Here is a 15879-nt window from a genome sequence, read left to right on the forward strand (position 1 = left end):
TTGACATGGTATCTGCCTGGAAAGTTTGACAGGACGAATGATGAGAGCACGTCATGCTTTTTTCCAAGAGGCTTCAGCGCAGACGTCACGTGGCGGAGTCACGTGGTTACCAGGAAGCTGCGCTGTGTTTACCTTATGTGTCATCCCAAACACTGCGACGGCGAGCATCCTTTTTCAGACGTGATGAACTCCGACAAGCTTAAATGTTATATCTATGAATTCTCTCGCTGATCGATATCCGTGCCGATAATGTCCTCCATCTCCCCCGTGTGATCGTTCGACACCACCATGGCATCTCCGAGCTACACCTGCATCCACGACGGGGCCACAGGTCTGTCTGAACACCTTTCTCTGTCTCTGGCGCCAGTTTGTCCGTGTTTCTTTTTTCCTTAGTGCTGCAAAAAGGCACACGTGTCCGTTTATTCCCGTGGCGTCTATTGCGCCAAGATGTGACCGATATCGGGTCTTGCATTGGAAATGTTTCATATTAACGTTAAATAGATCCTCCTGCTACATCACTTTGTACCGAGCAGGTCCCGGCTAAAGCGACACACTCAAGGTCGTGCCATTCACACAATGAGTGGTTTTACAGACACAAGTGAGTCCACCGGTTTGTCGCGAGGAACATACTTGCCAGCCTGTTAAGCCGGTGGCACACTGTTTACTGACTGGAGGGAGGCAGTTTGGGAAAAAAATAACCCCGATGATGTCATCATCTTGAAACTTAAAAATATGAAAGAAGTGGGCATGCAGGAGACAGATTATTTGCACCATTTATTGTTTTTAGTCAATCGAACATCAGTGCAAAATGCAACACAATTTACTAAAAAATATATTAACATTATTATTCAGGGTACTAAAATTAAAAAAAAGGACCAACTGTTTGATATTTTTGCTTGAAAAATGAATCGATCATAAAAATAGTTGCAGATTGATTTTCTGCCGATCAGCTGATGGTTTATTCAAATAACTGTTGCTAATTACAGGAAATCTTTTTTGAGATTGATTCATAACAGGGTCCAAAAACCACGATATGTCAGCCTCTTCTGCTTCAATCTGGTCCCCACCCACACACACACACACACACACACTTTATGAAAATGCTACACCAGATCACTCGAGTGCCCCTTCAATATTTTGTTAACGCCGATCATGATCTGTGTTTCCTCCAGAGAAGGACAGGCTCCTCTCCTCCGTGGCCAACTATGGGAGCCCTCGTCCCACTGCTCTGGAGGGCTCCGAGGCCCCTCACAAGCAGGGGGAGGAGGAGGAGGCCCTGAGGAGGAAGCTCAAGTACTTCTTCATGAGCCCTTGCGACAAGTATCACGCCAAAGGACGCAAGCCTTTCAAACTGGGCCTGCAGCTGCTCAAGATCATCATCGTGACTGTGCAGGTGGATACATCTTTGTGCTGTGATTTGATTACATCAGAACATGATTCATTAATGTGATCAGTTGGGTCACAACTACTTATTTTTTTCCTGCGGTCGCCCGTTTGTTTCATCCCTGCCTCTGCGTCTTAGTTGGTGCTGTTCGGGCTGAGCAACCAGATGGTGGTGACATTCAAAGAGGAGAACACGGCCACGTTCAAGCACCTTTTCTTGAAGGGTTATCAGGACGGAGCTCCGCAGGCCGTCCACACGCAGGAGGAGCTGTACAGCCGCATCCACTTTGCCATAGAGCAGGTAACAATAACTATAATGAGTAATCTGTGTACTGCCTTTTTAAAGGGCGGATTCACCCAAAATAACAAAAACAACAACAAAAAACCACATTTTCTCTGGCCATGCACATAGTTCTGGAGTTCATTTTCAACAGCAGCATGTTTCATTTCCACCACATACTTCCCGTTGAACGCAGACTTACCACTGCTGAAACTCGCACAAATAAATGGCAAAAAGAGACCAAACCTCTGGTAGCCTCATAGACTTCGACTTATAGACTAATAGTCCACAGCCATGCTAGCAGCTAGCACAGCAGTGCTTTGAGCTAAATACTGTTAGCATGCTAACATGCTCTAAATGAGGCGCTCTCAACCCTTTCGTGACTTAAGCAGCACTTCTGATTGTTGAAAAAAAAATACATCAGGAAAAAAAATCCATAAATTGATACAAAAAGGAAGGAAAACTAAAGTGTGTTGTGCCACTGTTAGCTGTAACATTAATGACCAAAATAACTACTGCTTACCCTCACTCACCGCTGCCTGCCGTTGTGAATCCAAGTTCAATGTGTTCAGGCTCATATTTTGTCACTACACGCTCTGGAGTTCTTATTTTGCGCAGGGTTGTCTCCCACTTTACTTTTTTATTTCAAAAACTGACCCATTTCACTGCAGCTGAGTGAACGTTAGCTAGCTGAACAGTGGTTTGTCTCTAAACTGTCTTGATTGGCGCGGTGATATTCAAACTTACCTGGTCATTGAAATTATGGTTTTTTGAATTACCATGTCATTGTATTTTATTATTTATGCGAATTCTGCATTCGGCAGTACCTCCGCAGCCCATTAGATGGCGCTCTGAGGCCCACCAGTAGGCCCCCGACACAGTGATTTAGAATAGCTGCTCTAAATGACAATGCTAACATGCGGATGTTTAGCATGCATAATATTTACCATGTTCACTATATCCGTTTAGCTTGTTAGCATAACAACACGCGCTAACTAGCACCAAACACAAAATACAGCTGAGGCTGATGGAAATGGCACATAGAACCTTTTTACCTAACCTTTGCTGAGAATGAGCCCTTGCTATCTACATAGGGAGAGGGTCCTCTTCACGGAGTCCGCCATGTTGTACCGCCATGTTTCTACATCAGCCCAGAACTGACAAACCAAACTCTAGAGAGGGCCTTTCATGATTTTACGTTACCTAAAGGTCTCCATAGTTCTTTAAAGGGAGGGGTGAACGGAGGGGTATTCAGTTCTTTGCAATCTGCAACCTCACCACTAGATGTCACTAAATCCTGCATACTTCTCCTTTAAATGTAATTTAGCTACACTGAGGGCACCACAGAAGAACTTCACTACCACTGCATTGGGGTGGATGCCGAAACATCCCAAAATCTGGAGGATCAAATATCAAATGAAAACTATTACTACCACAAGAGATGAGGAAGAAAATGTGTTTTTAATTTTTTTTTATTTGCATGAACGGACTCTTTAACATTTGGTTCAGATACGATACCCGAGAAATAATTCTCTGCTTGTCTTTTCCCCCTCAGTACATGGCTCTACCTCAGATCTCACTGGGGCAGTATGCATACGTGTTGGGCGTCGGTGTAAAAGGGAGTGCGCTCTCCCTCTGCCAGAGGTATTACAGGAGGGGCACCATCGACCCCGTCAACGACACCTTTGACATTGATCCCCATGTCGACACCGGTAGGCGATGACCTTCATCTCTCAGATTGTCTCTCCTCAGTATACGTTAAGTTTGTCTCTGGGTAACCGGCAGCCTTGTTATTTACTCAGTTCCAGTATTTTCTTGGCCCTCAAGGAAATGACTGTCAGTGAGTCATTGTCATGCTTTTTTCCCCACATACTTCAGAATCAACAGGCCGTGTCCCTGCCTTGGGAAAGGAATTATTTGCATACAGCTGCTGATTTGGCAGAGATGGCTTTTGGCAACGCGTGATAAATCTTGTGGTGAAAATAAAGCAAGACAAGTAGAAATCTCCAAGGGGGACGATGCAGCATTTGAAATGCTATGAGGAAGTGTGGTTCGTGCTTGGAAAAAAAGACGGTTCAAAGAATTCCTCATGTGGTATTCTTGTAGTTCCTCTAATGTGTTTTTTTTTCCAGAATGCATTGGACTGAATCCACTGACTGACAATTTCGCTCCAGGAAACAGTGACTACAGGAATTTCACTCTCAACATTTACAAGTCAGATGATCTTATTTTTATTTTTTTTAACATTAGAAATAAATTTTGTTTTGATTTTTGTCCTTTATGGTGTGAAGTATTCAAATAGAATTCTCTTTGTCTCGCTGTCACATATTTGTGTCCAGGCTGATCAACGTCACGATTGACTTCCAGCTGAAGGCCATCAACATTCAGACGATTATAAACAATGAAATCCCTGACTGCTACACCTTTGCCATCATGGTGCGCTGTCTCTTCTATTATTCCTGTTTGAATAAGCGCCCGGCATCACAGCACAGCACGGACAGCAATGTGCAACTTGTTGCATTAAAATGAGGAAAAAACGTAGAGATGCAAGTTGAGATAAACCGATGGAGCTGTGGAAACATTGCCGTGCCCACAGGCTGCATATTTACTCTGGTTCTTCTTTGATGTCAGATTATCATGGATAACAAGGCGCACAGTGGCAAAGTTAAGATCAGTCTGCAGAACCAGGCCTCCATAAAGGAGTGCAAAGACCCCAACGTGTCTGGACACGGTGAGCCAACACTCGTCTCTCTTAATATTCAACTGTTTTATCTGTCATTTTGTAACCTCTTTCTGATCCCTCTCATTCGCCTCCTCTTCCGTTAGCGGAGAGCTACGCCCGGGAGTTCCTCGATGTGCTGGTAGCGTTCGTCTGCCTGCTGTCCCTGCTGCTGTGCGGGCGCTCCATCCTCAGAGGCATCGTCCTGCAACACGTGAGAAAGCGGACCAAGCATTTGTGTGTTTATGGTGTAAAAAAACAAAATAGTTTTACTTTGGTCATCGGTGGAGCATCGGAGGTATCGGTGAGGTGAGGTGCCTGCGCAGGGACGGATAGACAATAAGGCTACACCCACCCCGACAACAGCCTGTTCGAATTTAGAGAAGTGTCCGCTGTCGTACCACCAGACCACCGAGCAGCTTCTCTCCTCGGGCTTCAAGGCTCCTCAAGTCATCCTCCGTACTCCGCCATAAAAATAGGTTTTGCTTTGTTGTGTTTTCAATAAATGAACCATGAGAGTAACATTCAGATCTTCTAAATACCATTGACATACACTTTTATAAATCTAGTTAGACTGTGCACAATATATTTTGTTCATTAACACACACAAAAATTAAACATGCTCCGTGGAGTTATCTTTAAAAAAAAGTAATTTCCTTCTTCATAAAAGATTTGCAGAGACTTTAAATTTGCATTTGGAAACTAATATTGTTTACATCCATGTTTTCTTTGTAGCACGGTCTTCTGTCCTCTCTTTACTAGCGCGTTGCTACGTTTCTTGATGTTGATCCTGTAATAATGTGAGACCTTTGGGAGGAATGTGTATCGCGTTGGCCTCGTGCAAACAACACAGGGACCCACTCATAAAAACGGTTGATCCATAGTGTTACTAGTGATCTCAACAAGGTACCTTGAACTGGGAATTAGGGGATGCATCTTTTGAGCGCAACCTTTTTAGATATTAAGGCATTATTATTATTATTATATTTGATCACAAGAATGGCAAAGCTGCTGCAGTCTATTCAGCCGGTCTCGCCAAATGATGCGTGAAAATTTGACTTTTTGTCATTTTACGCCACCTAGTCTGCACCGACTTCATGGAAACAACGCGCTGTTAAACAGCGGGAAGGATATCTTGGTAAACCTGAATCATTGTTTATAATTAAAACGTCTTCCGTTTTTAATCCCTTTTGTCGATTTGAACAAAACATGGCGCAGCCTCTCATCTTTGTCATCACCTTCCATCTCCCTCACCAGGAGTACGTGCAGTTTTTCAAACGCAGTCTCGGCCGCAGCGTGAGCTGGGAAGAGAGAATGGAGTTCATCAACGGCTGGTACATTCTGCTCATCGTCAGCGACATGTTCACCATCATCGGCAGCTTCATCAAAATTGGGATTGAGTCCAAGGTAATGTGATATATTGTCACAGAAAAAGATTTTCTCTTGTTTTTGCTGAGTTTCTGGTAATAAATGACGTTGCTGTTGTGATGCAGAATTTGTCATCATATGACATGTGCGGGATCCTGCTGGGCACCTCCACTCTGCTGGTGTGGGTGGGAGTCATCCGCTACCTCAGCTTCTTTCAGAAATACAATGTAGGTGAAAGAAACACACACATTAAGCTCATCTTTTTTTTTTACCCTCTTTGTTTCCCTGAAGGGTAAACACATTTCACTCACTCATTCATTCACTCTCTCTGCGTCTCACAGATCTTGATCGTGACTCTGAGAGCTGCGTTTCCTAACGTGATCCGCTTCTGCTGTTGTGCAGCTGCCATTTACATGGGGTACTGCTTCTGTGGCTGGATTGTGCTGGGGCCCTATCACACCAAGGTACCACGCGCACACACACACACACACACACTCTGCAGTGTCTCTAACCAGGAATGAGCAGGCATGAGTCATACGGACAGTCCGTCTCAACAGCCTGATTATCATAAAAGGCCCTCCAGCATGTATCATCTTCGCAGCTGTCTATAATTAATGAGAAGAAAATTGACATTCATTAAATATGAATCATGACAACATTCGGTGGATAGATTGTTTTTGTTCAGTGTAATGTGGTCTGGCGGAAAGAGAGCATTTTCTACAAACCTCACATAAAGCAGCTAATAGATCAAACTTCACATAGGCACAAAATTAACAAATACAAGATTTTAATTGAAAAGGAGCAGCTCAACATCCACAGCCCTACAGAAATAAAGTTGAATTTCACAAAGATTGATGTCAAAATTGGTGGTTTCAGGCATTTCTAAGAAATTAAAGGGGTGCTCCAGTGATTTAGTATTGCACTTCCATGAAGTCAGGTGACTCACGAGAGACTGCTTGGCCAAGATATCCTGACTTTTAGCGCCTATTATGGGTCAATCTACATGTTAAAACTTAAAGTTTCAAGCCCAAGATAACCCCGATGACATCATCAGGGTAATTTTTTTATATGTTGGAAATCTCCTCCAAAGCAACAGTATATATGTATGTATGTATGTATGTATGTATATATGTATATAGTGTGTGTGTATATATAAAACTCTTTTTACAGTCTGAGTAATGACGACTTAACTGAACTTCCTATGTAGAATGGGAGTAAATCTTTTCAAGGAATAGTTTTACATTTTGGGAAATACACCTTTTTTGCTGTTTGCCAAAGTGTGAGATGAGAAGATCGATACCACTCCATTTTATGGAAGTGACACCTATCTTCTCAAAAAAATGTCGGAATGTTTCCTCTAAACGTCTTTTTTGAAATAAAGCTTTGTCCTCTTACTTGCGTGTACTTTCCTCATACAAGCACTGTGTTTGTGTTGTCCGTGCACAGTTCCGCTCCCTGTCCACGGTGTCGGAGTGCCTGTTTTCTCTGATCAACGGGGACGACATGTTTGTGACTTTCCACGAGATGGAGAGGAGCGGCACGCTGGTGTGGATCTTCAGCCAGGTCTACCTTTACACCTTCATCTCCCTCTTCATCTACATGGTGCTGTCCCTCTTCATCGCGCTCATCACCGGAGCCTACGACACCATCATGGTACGGTTTCACTGGGTTACGCTCTCCTTTCTTAACCCTTTTTATGTTGTTTTATTAACACTGCTGAGATTGGTACGTAGGAAACTTTCAGCTTTACGTTGTCCTCCCACAGGCTCAAACACAGGAGCAGGTGCGAGTCAGCGATCTGCACACGTTCATTGCAGAGTGCACGGACACACCCAGCTCTGGCAAGTTCCGTGGGCCCGAGGGGTCGTCGTGCTCCTTCCTCTGCTGCTGTGAGTGGTGAGGAGGAGGAGGAGGAGGATGCGCAGAGGGAGTGTGTGTGTGTACTATATAGCACTATATTTCCACTTTAGCTGTCTACAGTGGTGCTCCTTTTTCCCCCAAACACCCAGCAGGGACGAGCCTTGAACAGACTGACCTTAGACCACGTTGTCCTCCATTAGAATTTTGCATTTAGAGTTGTACTCAAACAGTCACGAGCTCCATTACCTGCTTGGGCTTTTTGCACCGTATGAATATTTTATTGTCTCTTTCTGACATGTCAGTTTGTTGGGGCTTTGATGACCAGTAGACGCGTAATGCCAGTAAACGTATTCATCGCTGTAGACTGGACAACTAAGGGTCAACTAAGTAAGCTGGATGTGCATTTTTACTTGAATGATGCTCTTTTTAGTGTCCACATGGCTACCTAGGTTACAGGATTTTTTTATTTTTGCCTCTTGATTATGTAAATACGTGTATTTCCTCTGACTTGACATAGTAAAAGTACAATGGACTCAATAGAGGGAGAGGCAAGCTGAAAAAAAGAGGGGATCATAAACCGCAGCATACGCATTAGCTCCTGTAACGTTTTCAGTCGAGGCTCTTCCTCCACTCCCCGTTTTCATTCTTTTTACACAAGGACGAGCCCTGCAGCCAACCAGTTAGTCATCAATATGTATGAACTGTTTCTGCTGTGAGCAATGCGCTGTGAGATGGAGCCTTCTCGCTGTTCGACTGCAGAGTGCTGCGCTGCACAATAACATTTCTACAGAAATCCAGGATGCAAACAACCTCAATGAGCTGCACGTTGTGCTAGACAATGCGGCCCCATAGAGAGGTGTGAAGTCCCGCTTATTCCGGTGTCCCCCGTGGGACCTTATTTTGGAAACAAATATGTACCATAGTCAACGGCAAGAGACAAATATTTGTTTGAGCCTGTTTGAATTGTGTCATGAGTTTGTCAATTCAAAATATAATTGTGCACGTCAAGAAACTTGCAGTTTTTCGTAGATTTGTCGTAGTATTGTTTAGTTTTGTGTGAAACCACATCTCTCGTCTCGCACGATGCACGTCACCAACACGGTCGTTATCTTGGCTAGCTAGCTAGCGAGCCGCTGTAGCTAGCCAGCTAGCTAGGTAACTTAGCTATATTCATGCACAAATGTAGGTTTTCTTTCCTCATGTGTTTTAGCTAAGAGAGTTGTTGATATTTTATACGATGTGTGTATAATGTGACTCTTTTTATCTGCCGGGAAGCGAAAGAATGAGCGAGACCCGTTGTTGGTGCGAGTACATGCTGGTACAAAACACACCGACATCGTAGCTTCATTGAGAGACGTCATTTACACGACTTTTGGCTGTGTAGTCTTTGTAATTACTCCAACAGTTTTATGACCAAATGCAACTTTCTTAACGTTCAGAATTATCTTTTAAACTGGCAGCCATTTTGAATGTTTCTGTATTGTCTATAATGCCGGAGAGCAGTAACTACAGAAACAGTGGAGCTGAGAAAATAATGTTCGAAGTATAAAGGCTCTTAGCCAAATTGTGGAAAAGATGTATGAATTATACAACCTTTCTTATGATGCTGATTTTAACCATTATTAGCCATTATCAACTAGCGCAGGGAAAACACATCTACAAGCAAAATACGCTATTGATTCTTTTTCAGCTGTCTCTTCCATTTGAACTGATGAGCTAGTTTAATAAATCAACTAAAACACCTGTAAATAAGTGATAAACATGTAGTTTAACCACATGAAAACACGGAAATCCCCTCATCGAGATGGCAGGTATGGCTACTATGCTAAGCTAGTTTATCTGAACAACTGGGTACATTAGCTGTATGATCATTTTTATGGAAAGGTAAGAAATGCAAAAGTCAGATTTTGACCAAGTATGTGATTTAGCTTTGTAGGGTTGTACGTAGGCAGCTTAGAGAGTTGCTAATATTTTATATGATGTGTCAGACTCGGACACTGTCAGTGCACTGACATTGAAGCCATGTGTGAGAGGGTAATCACTCTCTTTTTAATTTTTTTTATCTGAACGAGAAAGGGCATATCTACAAACCAGCGGTTCTTCATTCATCTTCTGAAAAAAGGAAAATTAATATTCAGAATATCTTATAATAGAAACGTGCTGCACAAAGAAAAAGAAAAGGCACTGCTCAATGGATGTTTCAGGACTAAAGGGTACTGTACATTTTAGTTATTGTTCACTGACATGCCAATTTAAATGAATCATTATTGTTTACAACCACAACATGCATTTACCTTTAATGAATGTTTATTGACACATACTTATTTGCACTTAACGAAGACTGATTTAAATGTGTCACATGGGAGCAAAGCACTGTGTATGTAACGTGTTCTCCTTGTGGTAAGGTTATTTTGTGCCATTTTAATTTAATGGTAAATTTGCATTGGTGTTCTTGTATTTTGCATGCGGTCTTAATTATTTTTTAAGTTATGGCTGAAAAGGGAGTTTCTCACTTCCTGTAAAGGCGTTATTTATTAAATATTTTCTGTGAAGATGCTGCTTCTGAAAGCAAGTACCTGTAGATCAAATAAAGTGGAAAGACTCAAATTGTGTCAATGTTGTTGAGATGAGTAAAACCGGCCAGTGGTATTGTGCCGAGGATTGCTTTTTTAAACTTGTTTATTACATTTTCAAGAAATATAAAACAACTAATTCAATATGCAAAAATACACAAGAAGAAAAATTAGATTTTTATTTTGTTTTAATTATATTTATTTAATTTTTAATGGAACCCAAGTGTTTCATTTAGAACATACCCAGGGAGTTCAACTGAGAACCCATTTATATTCCAAGGTTTTTATTTAGAACCTTAAAGGGCCGAGGCTGATTTGGTGCCCAGAGCCCACAACAATCATGGTGCACAATTACAGTTTTTGGGGGTGCGTGGGCTTGGTAGTGGGCGTTCCACTCTAACAGCCATGCTTTCAACGATCCTTAAATAACTCTTTCTTTCTAAAAAATAACCTGTCTTCAAAAAGGGTTTTTCAGAAGTCAATGGTTCTGGATCGAACCTTAGTCCAAACCATTATCTGAGAGCGATAGCAGTAATGAGAGCCTGTACTTAAGTACAGTTGTGCTGGGATAGGCTGCTTTAGAAAATGATACCAAGCTTGGATTGCACGAAGCCGATGAGCCTTCAGTGTGTTGTTGTAGTCTGGCACCACTAGAGGGGGAGAGCAGACTCTGTCTGCAGCCACCAACCAACCAACCAATCAATACAACCCAGAGCCAATGAAGAAAGCTAAAACAGCTACCTAAGGAGGAGAGGTGGGGTGGTACATTAAGAAAGGGAGCGGTTTGTTGCCTTCATTAAAGATGAATTACCCATAGTAAAGTGCTTAACCTTCAAATCCACCATTACCACAACCTTCATCTCAACACGAAGGTAAATGGACGCACAGTCTTCGGCTGCACCGGCCAAACAAAGCAAATGCAGGATGGACAAAAAGTGAGAGAGCGAATACAGGACGGACAAAGATCCAAGGCAGACACGTGCACACTTGCTCCTCTTAGTGTGGAGGAGTGGCACGGCTGTCCGATACCCTCGGCACCTGCATGCATTATTTACTCAAGGACGCTTAACAGAGGCTGAGACGAAGCACTTAGAATCAGACTGACAGGAACTGGCCAGCCTTCAGAGTGAAGCTGGTTAAACAGGCCTATTGAAGAAACGCGCAGCATGGCGGCCGCTTCCCCAATCCTAGTTAACTGCATTCACACGGCAACCCAGAAATAAGTAAATGACTGGAATAAAGAAATGCACAGCAGGAATCTGAATCCAGAGGTTCTTTATCTGCATTATGTATTCTTTATCTTTATCGTCATTATTCTGCGTAGAATAGACGTATGTATGCAGCGCCTGGCCCGCACGCCGCAGAACAACATGCATGATATGCTGTAAGGCGTTTTCCATGTTGCCTGTGCGTCCTTCTTCTTCACGTGTTGCACCGTTGGTGAGCTCGCTAGCATTGCTGCATGTTAATGATATGCTGTGCTGGCACATTGCTCTCTTTAGGGAGTCCATGGGCGGCTGCACCCGCGTGTGCTAACCTGTAACTGACTGGAATTCATACACACACACACACACACGATTGAGTCTCTCATGCATTTTTGAAGCCAATTGTGTTAAAAGGGGTTTGATTGACCTCTACAAAAAAAAGATGGCGCCCGATGTGCTGGGTGTGTCTCGCAATGCCGGCTGCTGTCTTGTGCGGTGGTTCTGGCCGAACTGGGGGGGAGATGACTGTACACACTGGAATACATGAAACGCAATGTCTGTGTCTGATTTTAAATAACCAATGTGTTGTGTAAGAGCTTGTCAAAGGTAGCAGACCCCCCCCCGGACCGGAGGAGGCCGAGGGTTTTTGGGGGGCTTGACAGTGTGCCAAACCCTTTTGTGCCGCCCCAGCTGGACTGTGTACCGGTGGATGGGGAGGGGGAAAACAATGAGATAAATAACACAGGAACTGTGCAGCGGGGTACACAGCCCTGCCTCTTCCTGTCTCCGCTGCCGCACACCACTACCGCCTGTGTGGAGGAAGAAAAAACACCTTCCTCTCTTTGTTGAGGCTGGTCGAGCATGCCAATACGTCTGTCAGCCGTCAAACCAGCAGGCATCAACCCCCCCCCCCCACGGGAGTCCCCACCTTCTTCCTGGTCTCATGCCTTTCACACACTTGTGCATGCACACCGCACGGTCACATCATTTTAAAACTAAACTCAAGTCTGATCAACTGTTTGAATAACTTGACCTTCAGTTATGATTCCACAGCAAGACCAGTGGCAAGAATCGCTGCTCCATTTCAGAGGAGCACCGACAAAACATCCTCTGGAAACCCGACAGCGGATGATAAAGGGAGACCAAGAGATAACATGTCTTTTGTTTTTGTTTTTGTGCCACACATTTTCCACCCCGAGCTCAAACAAATCTCCCCCTGCTCTCCAGTACTTGGAAAGAGCCGAGTGCACCGCGGGCTCGACATGAAAAGGAGCCCGTCCGCAACAGAGCGGCGCACAAAAGCCCGGCTCATGTAGACAGGGGCCATGCGGGCGGCCGCTATGGAAGAGCTGAGCGGCAGCAGCCCAGCAGCAAACAGAGAGACAGACAGACGGGCAGGCGGCATGCCCACCCAGACTGTCTCTGGAGAAAAGCCCCGTTCTTCTAAAACCGTGAAACAATGCCCTTCTGTGACCGAGAAAAAAAAACACACAACAGACGAGGCGCGCTGTATCTGCTGCTCCTTGCTGGCTTCTCTCCGGCTGTGACAAACTAAGCTGGCAGGCAGGTGCGCATGTTTAACTGCATGGGAATTTTGAAATTGCAGGAAATTTGACTTTTAAGACAAAGAAAAATGTCCGAAACCTTAAATATTGACATTGGGAAATGACTGCAATCAACAGGTCTGAAATGTGTTCAGAGATTTTAAATCCTGGATGCAACAGTCACATTGAGGCAGACAATGCCTGCAACTTGATGCATGTGGGGCAGCAGTAATGCACTTTAAGTGTGTGTGTGTGTGTGTGTGTGTGTGTGTGTGTGCGCAGTGGGGCATGGAGAAGGGGAGAAAAGGCTTTAAAGAGAGGGAAAAAAGGGGAGGAGGGGGGGGTGGTTGCAGGGGCCACAAAGTGAGGGCAACAGACAAACCCGAGAGGAACTCGGGTATGGGGAGCGGGGTGACTTGCAAGAGGTGACATCATCCTTAATTTGAATAATCCCCAAAGCCTGGGAGGGGATTGGCTGTGCTTGGAGAAAGCAGAGGTTCCCCCTGCCATTCGCCATTCAGCCCTTTCAATTGCAGCGTGGCGCGGCCCGTTGTGGCGGATGCTGCCTTCAAGGGACTCATTGCGGCCTCCTATTTCTGAGGTTGGAGTTGTACAGAGAAAAAAATGGTTTTAATGATTCCGAAATAAAACAAATGTGCTTTAATAACTTTTGTCATTTATTGTGGTAAAAAGTGGAGTTGTTCTGTGCCAGTTGGTGTGTACATCTGGAGGGAGCCTATAGTTTTTACAGGCAGTGACACGAGTCAGCCCCGGCCTTTATTAACATAATGCAGATTGTGGCAGTGTTTGCCCATTTGACAGGACTAACACAATTTATTTTGCTATTCATCTGATAAAATATGTTTTTTGATTTATTTTTTTAATCTTCACACAATATTTCACTTGACATTGTGCTTCAATATAACATATTCTGGAGCTAATTTGCAATCAAAGGGGTCCTCTGCCAATTTTACACATTAAGGTCATGTTGCTTGTAATGGTTAGAGCTAAAGAACAGGTGGACAATGTCTTCTGTCGCTCTGAGGGGAGCTTTGTAAAAATGAACCACATCAGTTATTATATATCGTGGCCTCTGCTGCTTTGATTTCGACCATATTTTTTATTTTTTGGCAGCAACTAATGATTATTTCCATTACCAATTAATATGCTAGTTGTTTCCTCAACTAACTGATTAATTGTTAGGTCAATAAAATGTTAAACAACAATGCTAATGACTAGTGTTATTTCTTAGCCTGGCAACTGTTCCTAGCCAAGAAATAGTCTGGCACAACCCCCCCCCAGGCTAGCTGTTCCGCCGTTGCGCGGTCGTTGAGCTAGGCTCTTCTCATTTAGCATCAACTCTGGAAGGTTTCCCAAAATATCGAGTTATTTAAAAAAACAAAATCATTATTTATCAAGTATCACATCACTTTTTAGCTTGTTTTAATAGATGAAAACATAAATCTAACTTTTAGCTAGTTTCATCTCTACAACTGACACACATAGAACCCCAGTTTGCCAGTCGGATCCTGCTTTTGTACATAATGTCGCGGTTTATTTTTTACAACAGCTCAAAAATTATCCCGAGCCTTTCATATATAAACCTCTCATTATTCCGACATTTCCTGAAGCACCTGAAGGCAGCCCTCTCCTCCATCCCTCCGTTCACCGGTCTACTCTCGTGTGTGTGTGTGTGTGTGTGTGTGTGTGTGTGTGTGTGTGTGTGTGGGAGTGTGTGGGAGAGTGTGGGAGAGGGAGAGTAGACTGAAGCGTCATTCTCCTCCTTTCTTCCTTTCAGTGAACGCGCATCACTTGTGAGAAACGGCGCTCGAGACCCACAAGTTTCTTGTCGCTCGGCTCGATTCGCTCTCCCGCGATTTCCCTCCGTTCCTCCCGGCTTCATTTTCACCCTCATCCTCACTTTCTTTTTACCCCTGACTCGAGGATCCACCGGGCTGTACTGCTAACACTGGGCGTAGCTGGACAGGATTTTGCTTGCTCACCGCTGCACCGACTGGTAAGGGCGAGATTCTCTTAGCATTAGCTAGCATGCTAACGTCAGTTAGTAACTGCTGCCGGGCTAATTAACGTTTTACCAAAGCAGGAAGCTTCTAAAGGAACGTTATGCCCATTACAGACGTTAGAGCCCCGGTTTTAACGCTACTACCCGTCTGTGTACTATTCTAACACTAAACAGTGCATCGGAATCATGCTGTCTCTTTGTGTGAATGAACATTTCCGTTAAATACGCAGTTGAAAACGTCTAAACGGTTTGGTTTTGGTGTCACCTCGTCTTTTAGTGGACGAGCCGCTATGTTTCAGACTCGGTCTGATTCCCGTTGGAAAGGGTTGATGGGCGGTGGCAGGCTGCGTGGTCTGTGAGTGCTCAACAGATTACTAACCTAACGTATCATATACGTAATTTTAACGTACGCACCTTTTACTCCACCAACAGAATGTTTTCAATCTTTAAAGCGACCATTTTGTGTGTATATTCCCCTCCTCGCTCAACTTTTTTTTTTTTTTCTTTTTTTTTTTTCTCCTCATCTCCCCTCCTTCTCCATCTTCCACCGCGGATGCCCCATTGTTCTGAGATGGGCCGAGTGCTGAGAAATGTTTCAGTCGCCTCGGGGGGCGAAGAGGGGGGCGGGGGGAACCGGCACATTTAGGGGGTCTACTAAATTCATGCCCACTCTCAGTTTTGCATGTCAACCAAAACCGAATAAATTTGCATTAACTTATTGTGTAAAAGCAACAATTTCCTCGGAGGGAAGTGCGTGAAGCTGAACTATCTCCGAGATGGATGTGCGCAGACTCGAGCTGGCCTGTAATCAGAGGTGATTAATGTCGTCGTCCCCCCCCCCCCAGAAGTGATCAGCTATTGTGATGTGAGAGTGAAGGCTGGAGGCCCTGTAGCTCTCTCTCTCTCTCTCTCTCTCTCTCTCTC

General features: G+C 44.0%; 2 protein-coding genes across 3 annotated transcripts in view; both read left to right on the forward strand.

Annotated features, from left to right (window-relative positions):
* The first annotated feature begins 58 nt into the window (after positions 1 to 58).
* On the forward strand, positions 59 to 10217 carry LOC116396415 (mucolipin-1-like). Its single transcript, XM_031871018.1, has 13 exons — positions 59 to 331; positions 1173 to 1393; positions 1523 to 1684; positions 3219 to 3375; positions 3796 to 3877; positions 4003 to 4099; positions 4295 to 4394; positions 4490 to 4596; positions 5640 to 5789; positions 5876 to 5977; positions 6092 to 6214; positions 7197 to 7403; positions 7516 to 10217. Exons 1-13 carry the CDS (start codon positions 289 to 291, stop codon positions 7648 to 7650), a joined length of 1686 nt encoding a protein of 561 aa, XP_031726878.1. The 5' UTR covers positions 59 to 288; the 3' UTR covers positions 7651 to 10217.
* Positions 10218 to 14655: 4438 nt separating this feature from the next.
* Positions 14656 to 15879, forward strand: part of prr36b (proline rich 36b) — a 32991-nt gene continuing 31767 nt past the window's right edge. The window contains exon 1 of one of the 2 annotated variants that reach the window (XM_031870933.1): positions 14656 to 14949. The gene's annotated coding sequence lies outside the window, so the exon portion shown is untranslated. The other variant, XM_031870934.1, reaches the window with a different exon arrangement.

The sequence above is a fragment of the Anarrhichthys ocellatus genome, unplaced genomic scaffold (assembly GCF_004355925.1).
Source record: "Anarrhichthys ocellatus isolate YVR2014 unplaced genomic scaffold, GSC_Weel_1.0 scaffold55, whole genome shotgun sequence".
Classification (NCBI taxonomy): domain Eukaryota; kingdom Metazoa; phylum Chordata; class Actinopteri; order Perciformes; family Anarhichadidae; genus Anarrhichthys; species Anarrhichthys ocellatus.

What these genes read in the sequence shown, in the direction of transcription:
- LOC116396415 (XM_031871018.1), top strand. Translation starts at nt 289, where the DNA reads ATGGCATCTCCGAGCTACACCTGCATCCACGACGGGGCCACAG. An exon ending in GAGGCATCGTCCTGCAACAC is followed by an intron (nt 4,597 to 5,639) that starts GTGAGAAAGCGG and finishes CTCCCTCACCAG; the next exon opens with GAGTACGTGCAGTTTTTCAA. An exon ending in GAGCCTACGACACCATCATG is followed by an intron (nt 7,404 to 7,515) that starts GTACGGTTTCAC and finishes GTCCTCCCACAG; the next exon opens with GCTCAAACACAGGAGCAGGT.